Consider the following 19,641-nt stretch of genomic DNA (forward strand, 5'->3'; position numbering starts at 1 on the left):
ATAAACCCTTTCCTCCCCAGGTTGCTTTTGGTCATGGTGCTTTATCACAGCAGTAGGAACCCTAAAGAGGACAACCAGAAAATGCTTAGATCTGATAAACACTTCAGCAAAGTGACAGAATAGAAAGTTAAAATATATAAATGAGTGGCTTTCTTACATATCAATAACAAGTGTGCTGAGACAGAGATCAGAGAAACAATCACACTCACAATTGCCAAATGCATACAAAAATAAAATACCTTACAATAAACCTAACGAAAGCAAGGCCTCTAAATTTGTAGAAATTTACAAACACCAAAGACATAGGAAAACAGACTAGAAGATGAAAAGACGCCCCCACCCCATGTTCAGGGATTGAAAGATCTATTATTAAAAGGGCTGTGCTAATAAGTCTAGTCTTCAATGGAATCTTTAGCATCTTGAATATCCAATGAAATCTCCACCACAATTCCAATGTCATTCTTCACCAAAATAGGAAAGCAAGCTTAAGATTCATGTAGAAGTAACAGGTCTGCTGTGAGACTGTGTCTCTTAGCAGCATCAGAAGCTTGCTTCACCATCCAGTCTCACCAATATGTCTGCCGAAATGTGAGCTGAACAAGGACGACATGAATGGACATGCCAAACTGGATGAGGAAAAGCCCATGTAACCTCAACCTTACACAAAGAGCTACAGGCAACTGAGCTCTTAGTTAGGCTTTCTATTGCTGGGATGAAGCACTGTGACCAAAAAGCAAGTTGGAAAGGAAAGGGTTTATTTGGTTTATACCTCCATATCACTGTTTCTTTGGGAAGTCAGTTGTGTTGGATGGTGTTTTGCTGGGGCAAACCCATGAAGGAACATTTCATTAAAGTGGACACAGGGGAAAGGCTAAGGCTGACTCGTGAAGGAATGTTTCGATGAAGTAGGCACAGGAGACAGGATGTTCTGGTAAGACAAGCACATGAAAGGACACATTCTCCGCTAACAACACACTTGTATTGGTCCGCCTTACATTGGGCTGGGATGCCATAGAGAAAAATGCTCTAAAAAACTTCTGGTGGTGTGCTGCAGTTTCTTGCCACTTCAGCTGAGACAGGCTCCTGTGCTGAGGAAAGACACATGCTGAGGCCAAGATCCATGGAAGACATGTGATGTTTGGAGGGAGTATAAATAGGACTTGATGGACAGTGAAGGAGGCTGAACTAGGCTTAGAGAGCCAGCCATGCAATGCTTCTTGGTCTCCAGTCTTTGTTGATCTTGAGTCTTTGTGGATCTTTATTTCACTGAATGAGGCACAGCCAAGAACTCCTGGAGTTCCTCCTGTTCCCTCCTGCTGACTTGTGCTGAGGCCTGGCTGTATCTGCTAGGTAGTGCCACCACTGCTGATTCCTGTTTGCTATCCCGACTCTACCGAACTAGACTGCTGGTGCATCCATGAAATATTTTCAAGTAGATCGAGCTGCCACTGCTGACCTGTGAACTGAAGTGCCAATTTCCAGACAACACAGAGGGGAGTTCCTCCCAAGAACCAATTCTCAACAGTTCCACTTCCCCAAATCCTTTCTTTTCCACTACTTCTGGTGGGTGGTGGGCTAAAAGGGAAGTTAAAGTGTTTAAGAAACATCATTAAAAATAAGGTTTGAAAAAATTAAAGTTACAACTGTTCATCATCAAAGGAAGTCAGAAAAAGGAACTCAGAGCAGGAACATGGAGGCAGGAGCTGACACAGACACCATGGACGGCTGCTGCTCACTGGCTTGCTCCATAGCTTGCTCTGCCTGCTTTCTTATAGCACCCAGGACCACCAGCCCAGGGATGGCACCACCCACAATGGGCTGTGCTCTCCTCCATCAACCACTAATTAAGAAAATGCCCCACAGGCTCACCTACAGCCTGATCTTATGGAGACATTTTGTTAAACGAGGTTTCCTCCTCTCAGACGATTTTAGCTGTGTCAGGTTAACATAAAACTATCCAATACAGTTAAAAACAAATAAGTACTTAAAGATACAGACATAGACAAGGGCTTTAAAATTAAGAGTCTCACTGCTCATGAAATAAATCCAACATTGATAAACAGGATGCCATGGAATTAAAACCTTCAGTACATCAAAGGAAGCAGTTAAGCAAATAAATAGTCTACAGAATGGGGGGCAATCTTTATCAGCTATACATCTCACAAGTGATTAGTATCTAGACTAAAAGAATTCAACAGCTGAACAATAAGAAGTCAAGCAATCCAATTAAATAAAAATAAGATAAAAATAAAAGTGATAAAATAAGACTGTTCTCAAAAGATGAAACACAAGCGTTCAAGAAACATATCTTAAAGTATTCAATTTCACAAACTATCGGAGAAATGCAAATCAGAAGTACATTGAGATTCAGATTCTGTTTCATCAGCATGTCAGTCTCTCTCTCTCTCTCTCTCTCTCTCTCTCTCTCTCTCTCTCTCCTTTAAATATACTCTGTATCTCTGGCTCCTCTTTTATAAACCCTCTGCTACAATTGGTATCTTTATGGGTTATGATTACAGGGATAATCCATTAATAAGGTAAATACCTAATAAGGTAAATCCATTAATAAGGGTAAATACCATTAATCTCCAAATGGTATTATCTCAGGGGTGTCAGTCAGCACCATTGTCTCTGGGAAGTCAGTCATCAGCACCACTGTCTCAGGGACTTCAGTCATCAGCACTGACACCTGTCTCTCTCACCACTGAGTACCTCTCAGCCCCCAAGAGTGTCACACAGTCCAACCTTCAACCTCCTATAATGACTGTTATCTTTCTGCTCTCCAAAATATGGTTTTAGCCTTTTGCCTGATGGTACCATGACCCCATAACAGATCATCAATGCCAACCAGCACCCCCACCCCATCACCCTTTTTCACCTCTGAAGGAGTTCCAGAATTGAAACGAACAAACAAAGGCTAATTCTTGATGAACCCATGACATCTTACCTTAAAAAGACCTGTCTCAGAATGGACAAAGATATATAATTTACTAATAATGTAGACAGTTAGACACCTCTTTTCTATTAAAATATGTCCCCACACAAAAGGTCCACCCAGATAAGACAAGGTAAATTTGCTATTCTAATGGGATCCCTTCGTCCTTTGGGAAAGCAATTCATTCTTCCTCTCCCTCTCTTTTCCCCTCCCTCACTCCCTCTGTCTCCCTCTCCTTCTCTCCCCTCCCCCTCCCCTTCCTCTCTCCTCAACCTTGTGTTTCTGTCCACAGCATGTATTCTTTACTAAAACCTTTGTGCTAATTCTGGTTTTATAATTCTTTTACCCTTGCACCTTGGTCTTTGTTCCCAGCACACTTCTTGCCTCTAAAGAGAAGAGTACAAGGAGAATGATGAGGGAAATGAGAAGTGTGGTGGCGGTTCCCTGAGAAGGAGCTGTGTGTTCTGGATTCCCAAGGGCTGTTGTATCCAGGACAAAGGGTGAGCTACCCTGGAGAGGGTTGGGAATCTAGAACAAGGAGCCCTGGACGGACACCCAAGGTTGGAGAATCCCTTGAGTGTAGGAAAGAATTAGAACCAAGTAACAGAGAAGAGTGGAGAAAAAAAAAAAAAGAGGAACAAAGAGGTCTAGGGACACCACTACCAAGGGCATCTTGAAAGTCCAAACATGGGGCTCAGGCTTAAATAGATGCCGAAAGAATGTACAATAGCAGCTCTGATTGTGACCCCACTCATTATCAGGGCTCCAGACTCTCCTGTGGGATGGTTTGAATGGCTGTCAACTGTGTGACCTCTTTTTCCCAGGAGACAAGTTCCTACTCTGACTGGCTTGAGGGCTACTTCTTCTTCTGGCATGAGATTTCAGGGTAAGTTCCAATTTCTTTGCTGTTCATCATTTAAATAGTTTGATAGCCAAAGGAAAGGGCATAAATGTTTCCTTAGAATACCTTCATTCTTTCCAGGGGTGAAGACCCAGTCAGTAAAATCAGTGGCTGCACAAAGCCTGATGGCCCAAAGTCCACCTCTGGCACCTATGTGAAAGATGTGGCAACACAAGTTTGTGACCCCAGACGTCCTACAGCAAGATGGGAGACAGAGACAGAAGAACTGCCAGAGGTCACAGGGAAGCTAGCCTGGAGCACATGGTTCAGAAGCACAAACAACAGAGACTTGGCCTTAGCAAAATGAAAGACAGAAGTCCTTACACACACACACACACACACACAGAGAGAGAGAGAGAGAGAGAGAGAGAGAGAGAGAGAGAGAGAGAGAGAGAGAGAGAGAGAGAGAGAGAGAGAAAACAAACTTTGTACCATCTTCATTTCTTCCAGTTATAGAGAGTTGAATCTTCTTGCTGGAAGTAATTTTATTCCCGATGTTCGTACCTACTTTAGAAGGGCTGGGGAAACCTAGGAAGGTTTATGGTGTCCTGGATGCAGCAACCCTTGGGAATATAGAACTATGTAGACAAGCACAGGAGCCAGCAGGTAAACACAGTGTATAAGCCCACAAGAAGCAATGGTTCTGGGCAGATGGGAAGGGCTGTGTGTCAGTTGCTACCTTAATTAGACAACACCAAAGATGCTGTCCCTTTGCTCCATCACTACAGGGAGATCGCAGAAACCTGGATTTGACAGAGGTTGTTTCTGGTACTTGTTACAGGTTAATTAATGTCACAATTCAAGATCATGGGTAGTTTTAACGACCAGAATAGTTCTCAAAAAAAAAAAATGTGAATGGCCAATAAATACTTGAAAAAGTACTCCAACACTCTTAGCTATCTGGAAAATGCAAGTTAAAATTGCTTTGAGATTCCATTTCACCCTGGTCAGACACTATCTTCGAGAAACCAAATGACAGGATTCTAGCAAGAATGTGGGGAAATGGGAATGCTTCTGCATTACCAGTGAGAATGGAAATTGGTGCAGTCTCTTTGTAAATCAGCTTGATGTATAAATCGCAAGGCAGCACGATCATGTGACCTTATCTTTATTTGTTGTCATAGCAACAGTGACTGCACAGATTAGGTGTAGTGTTGAGACCTGCTCCTTTTAACGTAACTAGCTATTTTGTATTCAGTCTCCATTTTGCTCATAAGGTGAAATTAAGTTCAGGTTCTCAGACTTCACTTCCCAGATGTAATTATCCATCGCTGACATGGAAGAATGCTACTAATAAGCCAAAACGTTATGGTTGGATTACTTATGCTCTGTTATCTCAATGTTCTGAAATTCCCTGTTCACCACCCATCCACCTCCCCTCTTACCTCACTCAGGACCAATCAGCTTAAAGGTTAGCTGATAATACTCTGTCTAGTCAGCCAAAATGTTGGACTGCTCCCCCCCCCTTGCCTTTTAAACTTTTGAACCTGGTTTTTCCTATAAAGAGCCTGCCTTCAGGACAGACAGGTACCACACTTAGACTCTGGAGTCCTTTTTGTGATCCTGAACATGTAGTCTTGGGGTGTGTACTCAGTGAACTGTTCTTGCTTAACTGAGATGGGTTAGTGTGGTGATTCTTGAACCTCACCATTCTTTCCTTTTACCATGTAGAACACACTAGGGCCATTAGTGTTAGCTGTTCCTTAGAGATTTGTAGGACTAAGCACTGAGTCTGCCCAGTCCTAGGAGACTCCCATGTGGAGACTCTAACAGCACCAATCTCACTGCTTGTGAGAACTGTTTAAGTTGCTTCACTGACTCAAAACAACTGTACTGTTTGGTTGGTTGGTTGTTTGTTTCCATTTCATTCATTCCTGTCCCCATTTATATCCTTTCCTCTCTTATTTATTTTTGTTGTTTTGGTTTTTATTTGGTTGGGGGTTTTTTGGTTGTTTTGGTTTTTTTCTGTTTATTTGGGGCCAGGGGTGTTTCTCTGTGTAACCCTGGCTGTCCTGGAACTCAGAGATCCACCTTCTTCTGCCAGAGTGCTGGGATTAAAAGTGTGCATGTGCCATCACTGCCCAGCAGTTCATATCCTTTCTTTATCTGTTGCTCTGGAGCTTGCTTTTTCTAAAACCTTGAGTTGCATAATTAGGATATTTTTTGATTTCATAATGATCCCATGGGTCATTCAGGAATATATTATGTGGAGCTGAAGAAACAGCTCAGCAGGTAAGAACTTGGGCAGCTCTTACAGAGGACCCAGGTTCAGCACCTATATAGTCGCTCACAACTGTTGAGAACTCCAGTTCCACAGGATCTGATGCCCTCTTCTGGCCTCTATGGTCACCGGGAACACATGTAATACACACACATACATGCAGGCAAAACATTCACACACAGAAAATAAAAACAAAAATAAATACAAATTTTATGTTTTAAAAAGAATACATTGCTCAATCCCCCGGTGTTTTTAAACTTTCTTTGTTATGGTTGTTGTTGTTAGCAGGAATAAAAAACTGTTTCAAGGGCCTTTTCTGCATTAGTTAGCACTTGCTGCATGGACTGAGTTGTGCTGTGTTTTAGAGAAACCTCTATGGACTGATAGAGTTGTTAGATGGACTATTGTGTAGATATCTGTTAAGTTCCTTTCATCCATGGTGCAGATTAACCCTGAAGTTTCCTTATTTGTTTTCAGTCTGAATGACCTACCTGGTGACCAGGGTAGGATGCTGATCCAATTACTATTAAGTCCTTTTAAGTCATTAGTGTTGTTTTTTTTTCTTCAATGAAATCAGGTGCCCTACTATTTAGTACACAAAAATTTATAATTGTGTATTCTTGATGAATAACGAAGGTAGTGGCCTTTATCTTATATAATTTCAATTTTAAAGCCACTTTATTATTAGAATTGCTAAGTCATCTTCTTTTCAGTGTCAGCCTGCTTTCTAAACCGACAGTATTTCTACCAGTGAAGCATGCTTCTTAAAAATAATAGATGCTGCAGTAATTATTTAAAGTCGGCAGCACACAATCTTGCTTGTTCTTAATCAGCCACCATCTTCCCAACTAGACAAGGCCTGTAACCACGAGTATTCTTCACCACCGCTTGGCTCAGGCCACCAGCTCAGGTGGCCAGAGACACCAGCTCTGCCACCCACGAGATGCTAGCGTGGGAGATGGCTCTGCCAATCTTCCACACTGTCTCTACAAGGCTGGGCTGAGCCCAGACCATCCTGCCATCCACGAGGTACCCAGTAGAAATGAGACTCTAATGTTTAAGTTATCCAAAGGCTTTATATATTTGGTAATGTTCAATAAACAAGATGCCCACACAATTAGAGGTGTGTCCCAATATCTAACCTTAAGACATAAGTTGTTACCAGGACTGCTCTCATACATGCGTGTTCTTCCATGGCTCCTCATCTCTGCCCCCTAGCTCCTCCTCTCCCTCTCCTTACTCCTCCCACCTTAGCTCCTCCTAACTTGCGGGGGAGGGGGGGCGCGCCAGGAGGGGGGAAATATGCTGCTGCTACAAATAGAGTTGGATCACTTTTTTTTTAATCTAATATGCTAGTCTGTATCTTCATTTGGAAAGATAACAGTTATATTTAGGGATTTTATTGAGAAAATTTTTCTAATTTTATTCTATGTGTGTTGTTTCCCAGGCCGGTTAGGCTCATTAGTTTTCCTCCATCAGAGGTGATGGAGTTACTCCAGAGCTTATGGAGGCAGTTTTGAGATGCTGGGGTTTGGGAATCACTGCACAAACCACACAGATGCTGATCTCACTCAAACAGGGCTGGTTTATTGAATGCACACTCCAAGACTGATTGATCCGGGACACAGTCCAGACAGAAGCTGAGCTCCGGCCACCAGCTAGAATCCTATAGAGCTTTTACACCTGAAATCCACAAACATCTGTGCCAAGTTATTTCACCAATGGGATTTAGGGATGGGGATTTCCTTAGGAACATGACTTTGTTATACATTTATCTTGCTCTCAATGTTTGGGGTATTCAACCACAGTTTGAGGCATTTGCATTGCCTAATATTGATGTCTTAACTTGCCAACCAGGATATCAGTTACCCATGTACATAACTCTTTCTGCTAAGTAGGATGTCAATTTCCAGGGAGGTCTTGGGAAATTAAAACTTTACTCAACCCCTACTCAAAACGCAAATCTTATTCCAAATGGCTTTTTATATTGGTACAGGTATCTCTCTTATATTGGGGTCCATCCCAGGGGCAGCTTATAGGTGCAAAAAACACAAAAGCTCATACATAGGTGCAGGAAGTGATGCTGTTCAGTTGATTTGGGTCTAAGCTTATTGTAACTAACTATACAAAGCAGTCTAACTGACTTCTATTGTGACTGGTTTCCTAGAGGATCAAAGCATAGGACATATGCAATCAACAGAATATGTGATCAACTCGGGCATGAGAAAATTTCCTAGTAACAGGAGTTACAGCATATGAGGTAGTTTCCTTATAACATTAGTAACAGCACAAAATGGCTGGCTCCACAGGCAATAGTTACCCAGGCCTTAACATAGGTCCCCTCCTTTTAGATAACTCTAGCTTGTGTCAAATTGACATAAAACTATCCAGTACAAGGAGAAAATAGGAAAGTTTGTGGAGAATGCCATAATCCTCCAGACTGAGAATACAATATCTCTCTGTGAATGAGAGAAGAACACTCTCTGGAGAAAGCTCTGGGTTATGTAGGGAATGGACCTCTATGCCTTTGGCCATTACCTTTCCACTGGGAATGTAGATAAGCCACAAAGGAGAATGGTTCTCTCTACCAGGTTCCAAAGCTATGATAATAGCTGGTGCCCCTTGTTCAATTAGTTGTGACTATGCAGAAGGGCTCATGGTGTGTGGATTCTCATATCAGACCAGGCAACATTTAAGTAGGAGGGTTTCCACTTCTCTTATCTTTTATTTCAAAAACTTTTTGTTGCATTTACTTATTTAGTATATGGGGGTGGAGCATGGAGAAGTCAGAGGCTAAATTACAGGAGTTGGTTCTCTTCTTGCACCTCCTAAATGCTTGAGGATCAAAGTAGGGACACCAGGATTGGTGGAGGGTGCTTTTATCTACTACACCAGCTGCCCAGCCTCTCTCTTACCTTTCCTCAAACATCACTGTATCTTTCTCAATGACAACCATTTGTACTTCATGTGACTCCTGCCATCTTTTATACATAGCATACAGTGTGCAGGAAAAATCACTTTGAGCAAATTCAATGAAACTACACACAGACTATTCCATTATACTAGGGTAAAGGAGAACAGTTTTATTCAGAGGGTCTTAATGGTGTACTTACATGTGGAGCACTGTTCTGGGAGCTAGGGATGCTGAGGTAAGGAGCTTTACCTTGGCCCTCACACTTCCCTGGGATGGTGCCCCTCTTCAGTCACTCCTTCATGCAGAAGTAGACCCAGGTCCATTCCAACTTCCCAAAGCTCAGTTAAGACAAGACTGTAACAGATAACCAAATTTTACTGGAGACATTGGAAAGTAAAACAGAATTACAATATGATATAGGAGGACTTAAAACTACAACTAAATGTGAGTTAATCTGAATATGACAGTCTGTTCTCCTCACCTGTTCACCTCCTCTTAACCCTCAACATCTTGCTCTGTTTTAAGAGCAACCTACTGTCTTTAATGGCAATGCCTATGGCTAAGGACATTGTCAGCCCTCAATTCCAAATTCTCCAAGGCCCAGTGACAGGAGGAGTCTGCCTTCCATAGGCCAGTCCAAGGATACTCTCCTCAGATGTACAATCTTCACAGATACAATCCTCTCCCCACCCAGGGTGACTTTTTGACATTAAGTAGACATTTCACTTTACACTGCCTTGCCCCTCCTCACTGGCAGAGCACTTCATGATTTTCTTCTCTGAAAGTTTGATTTTGGCTTTTAAAACAAGCTAGATATACTGAGGCTTAATACAAATTAAATTCCCTCTTTATATAACAAAGTCCTTTGAGTTAAAACACACAGTCACATTAGTAACATCATAGTTTGTACATAGACACCTCAATATCCCAGAAAAATCTCTCCTGTTCTTTTGCAGTCACCCCTCCCTGTAATTAAAGCCTCAGTTAAACACTGATCTATGGGCTGTGGCTACTGGTTGTTTGGTCTATTTCAGATTACCCTCTAAGTGGAATTATCCATCTTCTGTATCTAATTTTTTCACATAGCATAATGCAATTGAGATTTGCCTTCACAGTTGATGGTATCCACATGGTGTTCCTTGTTTGTCAGTAATTTTCCATTTATGAATGTACCATAGTTAATTTATTCATTCACTATTAGGGTAATATCTTACTAATTGTAAATAAAGTTACTGTAATATTTCCACACACCTTTGTATTAACATAAACTTCCATTTGTCTCAGTCTATTATTTAGCAGTAGAATCGTCAAGTTGTATCACACGAATATACTTGCTTTTTATGAAACACAGTATGTTTCCCAAAGTGGTTGTTCCATTTTGCACTTTCACCAAAATTAACCAGACCCAAAGGATATACAGCTCAGAGAGCCCCTGTACTATCAGAGCAACAGTCTAGCAAGCCCCTGTACTTCAGAGCAGCAATTCTGAAGCCATGAAGCTTCATGTTGGATTTTACACCTTCACCATCAAATGTACTTATCCACCACCAAAAACCTGGGAAACCATGACAGGATAGAACTAGAAAAGCAACTAGCCTTGTTTTCTCTTTTATACCTTCCAGGGCCTTTACTTTCGCTCAGTCCTTCCTCGTCACCCCTTCACTTGTCTTTAACTGTCCTTTGATGTAATTTGTTTATAATATACAGATATGTTATAGGCTACAATCCACACATAAGAACATGCAGAGGTTATTTCTTTCTGAGATTGTGCGACCTTGCTTAATGTTATACATTCCAAGTCCTGAAAGGTCTAAGACTCCCCAGAAGGGGACCCCAGGGGACCCCACTCGAGTCTCAGGATAGCACGCACCCAAAGGACACACGAGAGACCAACTTGATGCAAGCACATGAGGCAGTTTAATCAGAGCTCTGGGCCAGTCCATATCTCCATATCTCACATAGGGGATAGAGGGACTGACCTCTCCGCTCAGGGGACTAGGGTTTATATATGGGCGGGGTGGGGAAAAGAGGGAACTTTTGCGCGGGTGCACACAATTGGTTGTTTTACTTTTTTAAACATCAGCATAAACATACTGGTCCATGGGGCAGGGTGTAGTTCCTCTCTTGGCCAGTCAGTTTCTGGGATGTTTTAACAGGCCTTTGTCTTGTAACTCCACCTCCTCTGTAACTAATTAACTGGGCTTAAACCTGCTGGCAGGCACTTTTTAACTATTTAGGTTAGGGAAAAGGAATGGAATCACAGGGCCCTGTTATTTTTATTAGTTTGGGCCTATTTCAAAATTCTCTTTCAGTCCTTCCATCTTCTTTATGCAAAAATTTAAATTTCACTTTTCTTTAGAGCTGAATAGAATTCATGTTATATATTGTCTCAGTTAGGGTTTCCATTGCTGTTCAGTTCATTAACATCACGGCAGGAAGCTTGACAGTGTCCGGGTGGACATGGTGCTAACGAAGGAGCTGAGAGTTCTGCATCTCGATCCAATTGCAGCCAAGAGAGACTGTCTTCCACTAAGTTATGAAGAGGGTCTATATGTAATTTTTTGAGAAATCGCCACACTTATTTCCAGTTAGTTTGCTTCCCCACCAACACTGAATAAGGGTTCCTCTCTCCGCAACCTTTCCAACACTTGTCAGATCACTTGGTGATAGCCATTCTGACTGGGGTGAGGTGGTATCTCACAGTGGTTTTGGTGTGCAATTCCCCAATGGAGATAGTCAATACTTTTAAAGGTAGTTATATTTGTGCCTTTCATTTTAAGCTGTCTATTCATTTGCACATTTGTTGATCGGCAAAACTTAGGACTCTGTTAAGCAAACCTAATGGATAGTGCAACTCTCTTATTGGTTACTATGGTGGTTTGAATATGCTTGGCCCAGGGAGTGGCATTGTTAGGAGGTGTGGCCTTGTAGGAGTGGGTGTGACCTTGTTGGAGTGGGTGTGGCCTTGTTGGAGTGGGTGTGGCCTTGTTGGAGGAAGTGAGGAAGGCTTTGAGACCCTTCTCCTAGCTACTTGGAAACCAGTCACTTTCTGTTTGACTTTGGAACAAGATAATAAAACTCTCGGCTCCTCTAGTGCTGTGACTGCCTGGATGCTGCCATGATGATAATGAACTGAACCTCTGAACCTGCAAGCAAGCCCCAATTAAATGCTATTCTTTATAAGAGTTGCCTTGGTCATGGTGTCTCTTCACAGCAATGGAAACCCTCACTAAGATAATTACTTAGGATATAAAATAAGTATACCCTTAGAAATATATGTGGAAATATAAAAACTAACATTTCAAAGAGTTAAAGCTATCTCTGGAAGTGGCACTAAAAGGAATAGTGTTCTTGGAAGGGACAGGTTTTGTACTATTGAGTTTCTAAAATTATGCACACATTAGTAGAAATAAATTAATACTTTTAAAATAAACCCACCCATCCAAAGATTTAAGAGGTCAAACTTGTTACAGCTGATTTTCCCAAATTTTTCTTTTCATATTTCAGTTTTAATTGGTGTATATTTTTATCTAGTATAAATTGTTTTTTTTTTTCTAAAATAAGGATGTATCCTAGCGGAACGTGTTAGTCTCATTTACTTCTCCAAATCATCTTTGAGTACTCGTAAGTCATTTATTTATATGGGTTGTTCTGCACGATGTATCCACCAGGCGACACCTGATTTCTGGGACACAACACTCACAGAAGCAATAAGAGAGGCTCCAGCCGGTTCCCTTACAGCTTGAAGGTTCATGCGGAGTTCAACGTCACTTCCGGGGTCAGCCAAGAGCTATGGCCGCTAACGCGGAGCCGGGGCGGCGGCCAGGAGTTGGGGTCGGCGTGGTGGTGCTGAGCTGCGAGCATCCTCGCTGCGTCCTACTGGGGAAAAGGAAAGGGTCCTTTGGAGCCGGCAGTTTCCAGCTTCCTGGGGGCCATTTGGAATTCGGGTGAGCAGGACGACCTCGGGGAAGCGGAAGTCTCGGGAATATCACTAGTCCGCATGACATTATCGGTCCGTGTGACGCGCTTCAGTGCGCAGTTGAGTTCCGTGAGTTCTCTATGGCCCCGGTGTCCTCCGGGATCCAGCCAGGAGGGAGCGCTGATACAGGACCCGGGTCCCATAAGTCCTCGCTCTGCCCTCTGCTGGCTGCAGGTGGAAGTCGTTTGTATTTCTTAGTGCTTACAGAGTAAATGGATGTTTATGAAAAACTGGGACTCTTCCCTTTCCACCCATGAGATTTAGATAAATCGGAGTTTTGTGAGACTGGCCCCGCTGCTTCTGCGCGGTAGATGTGTCAGTCCCACAAAGGGGGAAGAGTAGCTAAGTCAGTTTCTATGCAATCGTGAAGAAACCCTGGCTCTGCTCAAAAATGTGTTCTAATCAGAGAGTGTGGCTTAAAATAAGATAAAGTATCTAAACCACCCAGATCCAGTGTGGTTTCCTTTAGTAATGTATGGTAATATAAAATAATGTAGTGTTATAAAACACTTAGAAGATAAAGCTTCAAGCCTTCCTATTCCTTATCTAACAAGCACCATAATTGATTTTGTAGACTATTTAAAAGGAAATCCTAGACTTCCTAATATCCATAATTATCTGAGTCACTATTATCTAATAGATTTGTTTATTTATAAGAGACAGAGATCTGCCTGCCTCAGCTTCCTGAGTGTTGGGATTACAGTTATGATTCACTGGAGGTGCCTCTGACTGGCTCTGAGTTATAGGGAAGGGAAACATTACTCTACCAGGCTGACAACTTCCTTCCTCTAGAAGGTAACCTGTACTTCCTCTGTGGCCGGGAAGTATCACAAACCCCTTAGTGCTGATCACATCCTTCTCTGTTGCCTAATGGCCTCAATTTTGAGGCTTAAACTGGAATTTTGAAGCATGAGGAAGGCATTTAATGCACTTTTAAAACACAACAACCCCATATGATGTTTCCCTTTTCCCTGGGTGCAGTTGACTCAAAAGCCTAGGTTTTGTTGGTGGTCATGGTGGGTTGGTTTTTGTTGTTGTTGGGTTTTGTTTTGGGTTTTTTTTTGGGGGGGGGTGTTGAGACAGGGTTTCTCTATATAGTCTTAGATGTACTGGAATTCCCTCTGTAGACCAATCTGGCCTCAATCTCACAGAGATCCACCAGCCTCTGCCTCCAAAGTACTGGAATTAAAGGTGTGTACTACCACCACCCAGAGAAAGGCTGGTTCTTACCTGACACACTAAACTGCTCCCTAGCTGCTGCCTAAGTCTATCTCCAGGCCTAGGAATTAATGCTAGTGGTTAAATGTTAATTTTTGTCTAACATAAAGCTCTTTGGGTCTTCAAATCACTAAATATAAAATATTTAGTAAATATAGAATATGTGTAAATGTCATGATGGAAGGGGTTTTTTTTTAACCATTTTAAAGCATAAACTAATTACTGTTGCTTTTACTTTATACCATAACTTTCCAACCAGGAATCTCACCTCACGTGTACACTGAGCAGGCTGTGTTTCTTTTTCCAGTGAGACCTGGGAAGAATGCGCTCAGAGGGAAACCTGGGAAGAGGCTGGACTTCACCTGAAAAATGTGCGCTTTGCCTCGGTGGTAAATTCTTTTGTTGAGAAAGAGAATTACCATTATGTCACCATATTAATGAAAGGAGAGGTGGACATGACTCATGATTCAGAGCCGAGGAATATGGAACCTGAAAAGAATGAAAGTAAGAGACTCGGATAGAATAACGTGCTATTCTTCAGAGAAGCAGAGTTAGAGCAGCATTGCCATATGAGGAGAATTGGATTCTCTTTCTGTCTATGCCCTCAAAAGTCCCTGTGTTGGAGCTAAGAGTGGCGACTTTAATCCCAGCCCTTGGGGGTAGTGGGGAGAGACAGAAAGATCCCTGGGAGTTTGAGGTCACCCTGGTTTACATAGAACGTTCCAGGCTAGCTAGGGCTGCATACAGAGACACAATCTCAAAAAAGAGAAAAGAAAAAAAAAAAAACCAAAAACAAAAATCCATGTTGAAATTCCAATCTTGGAGTGATGATGACAGAAGGGGACACCTTTGGGACTTGCTGTTGGTGTTTACCCAGCATAACAAGCACAAAGATCCCTTTAGCTCTGGTTTCCTAAGTTCTAGCCCACAGGTCTGGGCTTTGTTGATTCTGGGCCCTTGGCGGGAGGGAGTGTCCTGGAGGAGCTGTATGGAGGCTTCTCACCTCCTTACCTCACAGCAGGCAGAGGCAGAGTGAAAGGGGGAAGTCTTCAGAGGCGCATATCTCCTTGACACTGTACACAGTCTATACTCCATAAAGTTCCCATTACCTCCCAAAATAGCAGCAGCAGCAGTGGCTAGGATCCACTGTACCATAAGACTGCATGGAGCACTGCATATTCAAGCAGTACGGCCCACAAATGGAAGTAGTGCTCACATGAAAGAGACCCCCGAGATCCTCGCCAGTTCCTCCGTATGAGGGTACAGAGGGAGTATGGCTGTCCCATGAGCCAGGAAATGGGTCATTACCAGACATCACATCTTGCCAGCATCTTGATCTTAGACTTCCAACCTGCAGAACTATGTGAAATGAATGTCTGCAGGCTGTCCTGTTACAGCAGCGCAGAGACTATGTAGAGATGGGGGGATATGTAGATCCGGAGGGATGTACGATACAGACTACCTGTGTTCTTCTAATGGTTCTGACTACCTGTGTTCCTGTAATGGTTCTTACACGGCCCTTGTGATTGAGGGCACAGTGAAACCACCAAACTGGACCACTCTATGGTTAGAAAGAAAGGTTCATTTGGAGAAATTGAAAGATGCTATGGGTATCTGGGGCATGGGGGAGGAACGGACTCGAAACGCACAACACGGAGTAAGGAAAGGTGGGAAAGCCTTAACAGGTTTAAAGAACTTGCCTGTGATGGGAGGAAGCCTGTAAGGTGGAAGGTCCTGGAAATTTAGACTTGGGGTGGGTTGTCGGAAGTGAGTGCTCCCTAGCTTCTTGACTGCGATGTGTGTTAATAGGTAGCTAGATGCTGCACTCGCTGAGCTGTAGAGACATAAGGCAAATGGAGGCTCTTCCTGGCAGAAACCTGTTGCGGTAAATCTCCTGCCCATAGGGAGTCCATAGAATAAAGACACAAGTCAATCAATATCAAATGAATGCTGCATGCCTAGATTGGGCAGATTTACCATTAAACTACACTATTCCCCGGCTATGAGAGCGCTTAACAACTTGCGGTTTCCTTGGACAAGGTCTCCTTCGTCTTCTCTCCTTCTACCAACTGCCCATTGTAAATTTGCGGCAGGTTCTAATATAGCTCTTGCCATATCTTTCCAGTCTTGGGGATTATTCTATTTTTAATAGCCCAAGAAGTCAGAATTTGTTTAACAAATTCTGAGTGCATACCAAAATTAGTGACATTCTCCTTAAATTTTCTCAGATCTAACACATCCACAGGTTGCCATTCAAATTCCTCATAACCCTGTGGGTAAACAACGTTTGGAGGTCTTTGTTGTACAGTAACCGGATAGACCAAGGTGTGTTTTCTAATAACTCTTGGTTGACTTTCTCTATTTACTTCTGTCTTAACCTCAGTATTTTCCTCAGCTGAAAATTTAAATTCCTCCCTTAAGGTTTGTATACATGCTTCATATGTTTCTTTATATTGTAATTGTTTCCATTCCTCATTATTTTCTATCTGTTTCTCCATCTGATCTGTGAGCTGTTGTATGCTCTGTTCGATCATCTTTTCTAGCTCCTGTAACTTCTGTTCTAAGCCCTGCTTCCATTCCTCGTTATTTTCTATCTGTTTACAAATCTCATCTCTATCCTGTACCAAAAGTTCTATTGTTTCTTGTAATCTCTTTTCCAAGGCAAAGAATTTTTTATCTAGAGCTTTGTCTTTTGAGAAGACATAGTATATAAAAAAAATAAATATAGCAATACTGATAAATAATAAAGTGTTCCCTAAGTTGATTTCTGTCAAACCATTTGAAATATCATCATATAAAGCCCAAAAGATATCCATTGTTTTTGTCATCTTTAAGTATCAAAATATGTTTTTTTTTTTATATTAAAAAATTATCTGGTTTGTAGCCCTCAGAAACCCACTTCACGAGTTTTGGAGGAATGATGATTTTAGGCTTGTATTTATCTACCAGCAGTCCTTCTGTATTCCTGGTCGGAATCCAGCCTGTAATGTAATTTAGACATAGCCAGTGGCCCCATTTGGGGGCATCCAGTTAGGATCTAACAGTTCTCTGTGACCTTGGCCAACTTACTTAATGGTGGGCTGTTTTTCCTCATCTGTGAAGAGTAGACAGCTCAGATGGGTTCAGGTAAGGACCATTCACATGAGACCCTGTCTCAAACAAAGAAACAAGAAACAGTCCAGTGCTCCTCAGTCATCTTTCTCTTCCCAAGCTCTTCGTTCTCAATGTGGGTTTTATTTGTACAGCCAAGCTAGGCTAGACATCACTGTTAGTTTGAATAGTGAGAAGTCACTTGTAAATTCAGCTAATGTCTTTCTGAATATATAATAGGTTAGTTCAACAAATGCAAATCCCTTGTTTTCTGCCATCTCTGTGTAGTGATTGCCTCTTTCTCTTCTAGGTTGGGAGTGGATTCCTTGGGAAGAATTTCCTCCCTTAGACCAGCTTTTCTGGGCTCTCCGTTGTCTAAAAGAGCAAGGTTATGATCCATTTAGAGAGGACCTAAACCACCTGGAAGGATACCGAGGAAAGTACCTTGAAAGGACCAAGAAGATTCCTTGATTTAAAAGAAAAAAAGTCTTTAGTAAATGAAAAGTTCTATTTCGGGACAATTCGATTTTATCCATAGAGCCATGTGGTCACCAGTTTATTTGCAGTCCCCTGATATAATTTAAGAACCTTAAGAAACTTTTCCTGGGATGTGCAGATGAATCGTCCTTGAGACATAGAATAAGGTGTGAAAGGAGCTTGTGGCTCGTTATCTGCACTACTGCATGGTGACTGTCGTCGGCTGCGTGAAGGCAAACGTAATAGATGGCCTTGTGCTAGTTCAAACAGAGGTCAGAACTCAAATATGGCCATTAAGTTCAAAAGCCATGTGCCTACTGCAAAATTCGTCATGCTTGATGGTTTTCCTTTTCACTCTTAGCCACTTGAAAAGAATTTTTAAATGACAACTTGTGTAACTAGAGAGCTTATAACAAGCAGTAAGCTGTATTTCCCTCGTTTCTGACCCATGATAAATGTTGAGACTAAGCTGTGCATCCTACTACTAACTCCCAGGTCCTCTGCATCGCCCTGTCACTGCCTGAGATTGGGGTCCTTGTATGTTGGGATTAAATAGAGCAGTGCATTGAATCACCTACTGTGGGGGTTCCCCGAGGTCTAGAACTTTCCAGAACATCACAGCCAAAGGTTGGTTGGCTGCTCTCTCCCTCTAGCAAATTGTAAAATTTTACTGTAAGAGATTGAACAGTGAGATGTCTCACAGACCAGTATTGCATGCTGTCTGCTGTGAAAGCTGAGGGTGATTTGGTTTTTAACCTGTTCTGGCTGAGAGGGGACTTCGGGTTTAAGAGAATCATGTTCTTGGCCTAAGGACCACATCGTGCTTAGCTAATGTTAACAGCTAAAGCTTCTGACCAGCCCATTCATCCTGATCCGAGTCCAGGCTTGGATTGCATGTGCCCTCATCTATCTTTGGTCAGGCATAGCATTGTTTTCTGGCTAATGCAGTTTCTGTTACTGGACAGCCACTGGCCCTTCTGCTGCACAGGCCCCTGCCGAGCTCTTTATGTGAGGTGGTTTTTCACCGATGCCATCTCTCTGTCCTGCACAGGTGCCACATGAGCCCTTTATCCTTTACTTGTGGGTCCTGTTCTTTACTCAGTATTCCTGTTTCACATGGGTTAATTTTTGACCAGGGCAAAACCAATGAAGATGGTTGGGAAGTGCAGGCCACACCTCCCACGCCAGCCCAGGCAGATGATTGAAGAGAGCTGTACCTGCACAGCCCAGAGAGATTTTTATAATGGTCAGCTGTCACTAATTTCTTCATTTATTGAGTCTCACATACCTCAGGCTGGCTTCCAGTTCACGTTGTAGCCGAGGGTACTCCTGAACTTCCAATCCTGCCTTGGTGCCCTGATGCTGATTCAAGCTACATCCCTCTTTTAAGTGTGCACAGCAGTTCCCCAAGTGGCTGGTGCATCATTAGTTTCCTGGGTTGCTGCTTGGTACTGGGGGTTGAACTTAGGGCTTTACACATGACAGGCAAGTGCCATAACAGACTGAATTCGAAGGCAGTTAGGGAAGCCAGCTCCCTTCTGTCAGGTCAGACATCGAAGAGATTTGCCAAAATATGAAATGACTTTCTTGCTGGATAGTTTATAAAAAAATATGTTAACGTGTATTTGATCTTTATTATATGGCCAATAAACTTTCCTAATTTTAAATCTCTAGTGTTAAATATTATTTCATAGACGTTTACAAAATACTGATTTTTAAAGTTTTATAAAGGCATCCAAACCTAAGGGGGAGCGGGACATTTAGCTCAGTGGTAGAGCAAGAGCCTGCTAGGATTGGTTCAGTCCTCATCTACAAGATTAAAAAAAGTTACAAAAACACTATAGAAACAAATGGCCCCACAGGGGTTCCCAGTGCACTAGCCCACAGCTCACCTTTTACAGGCTCA

The 19,641-nt window shown here is 42.4% G+C and overlaps 1 protein-coding gene across 1 annotated transcript; it reads left to right on the forward strand.

The window, feature by feature from the left end:
* Window positions 1-12,743: 12,743 nt before the first annotated feature.
* Window positions 12,744-19,402, forward strand: Nudt15 (nudix hydrolase 15). Its single transcript, XM_034497213.2, has 3 exons — window positions 12,744-12,918; window positions 14,476-14,672; window positions 17,569-19,402. Exons 1-3 carry the CDS (start codon window positions 12,764-12,766, stop codon window positions 17,727-17,729), a joined length of 513 nt encoding a protein of 170 aa, XP_034353104.1. The 5' UTR covers window positions 12,744-12,763; the 3' UTR covers window positions 17,730-19,402.
* The last annotated feature ends 239 nt before the right edge of the window (window positions 19,403-19,641 follow it).

The sequence above is a fragment of the Arvicanthis niloticus genome, chromosome 3, assembly GCF_011762505.2.
Source record: "Arvicanthis niloticus isolate mArvNil1 chromosome 3, mArvNil1.pat.X, whole genome shotgun sequence".
Classification (NCBI taxonomy): domain Eukaryota; kingdom Metazoa; phylum Chordata; class Mammalia; order Rodentia; family Muridae; genus Arvicanthis; species Arvicanthis niloticus.

Excerpts from the sequence above, each read along its gene's own strand:
- Nudt15 (XM_034497213.2), top strand. The coding sequence starts at position 12,764 with ATGGCCGCTAACGCGGAGCCGGGGCGGCGGCCAGGAGTTGGGGTCGGC. Across the intron at positions 12,919-14,475 it reads GGGGGCCATTTGGAATTCGG|TGAGACCTGGGAAGAATGCG; the intron begins GTGAGCAGGACG and ends TTCTTTTTCCAG. Across the intron at positions 14,673-17,568 it reads GGAACCTGAAAAGAATGAAA|GTTGGGAGTGGATTCCTTGG; the intron begins GTAAGAGACTCG and ends TTTCTCTTCTAG.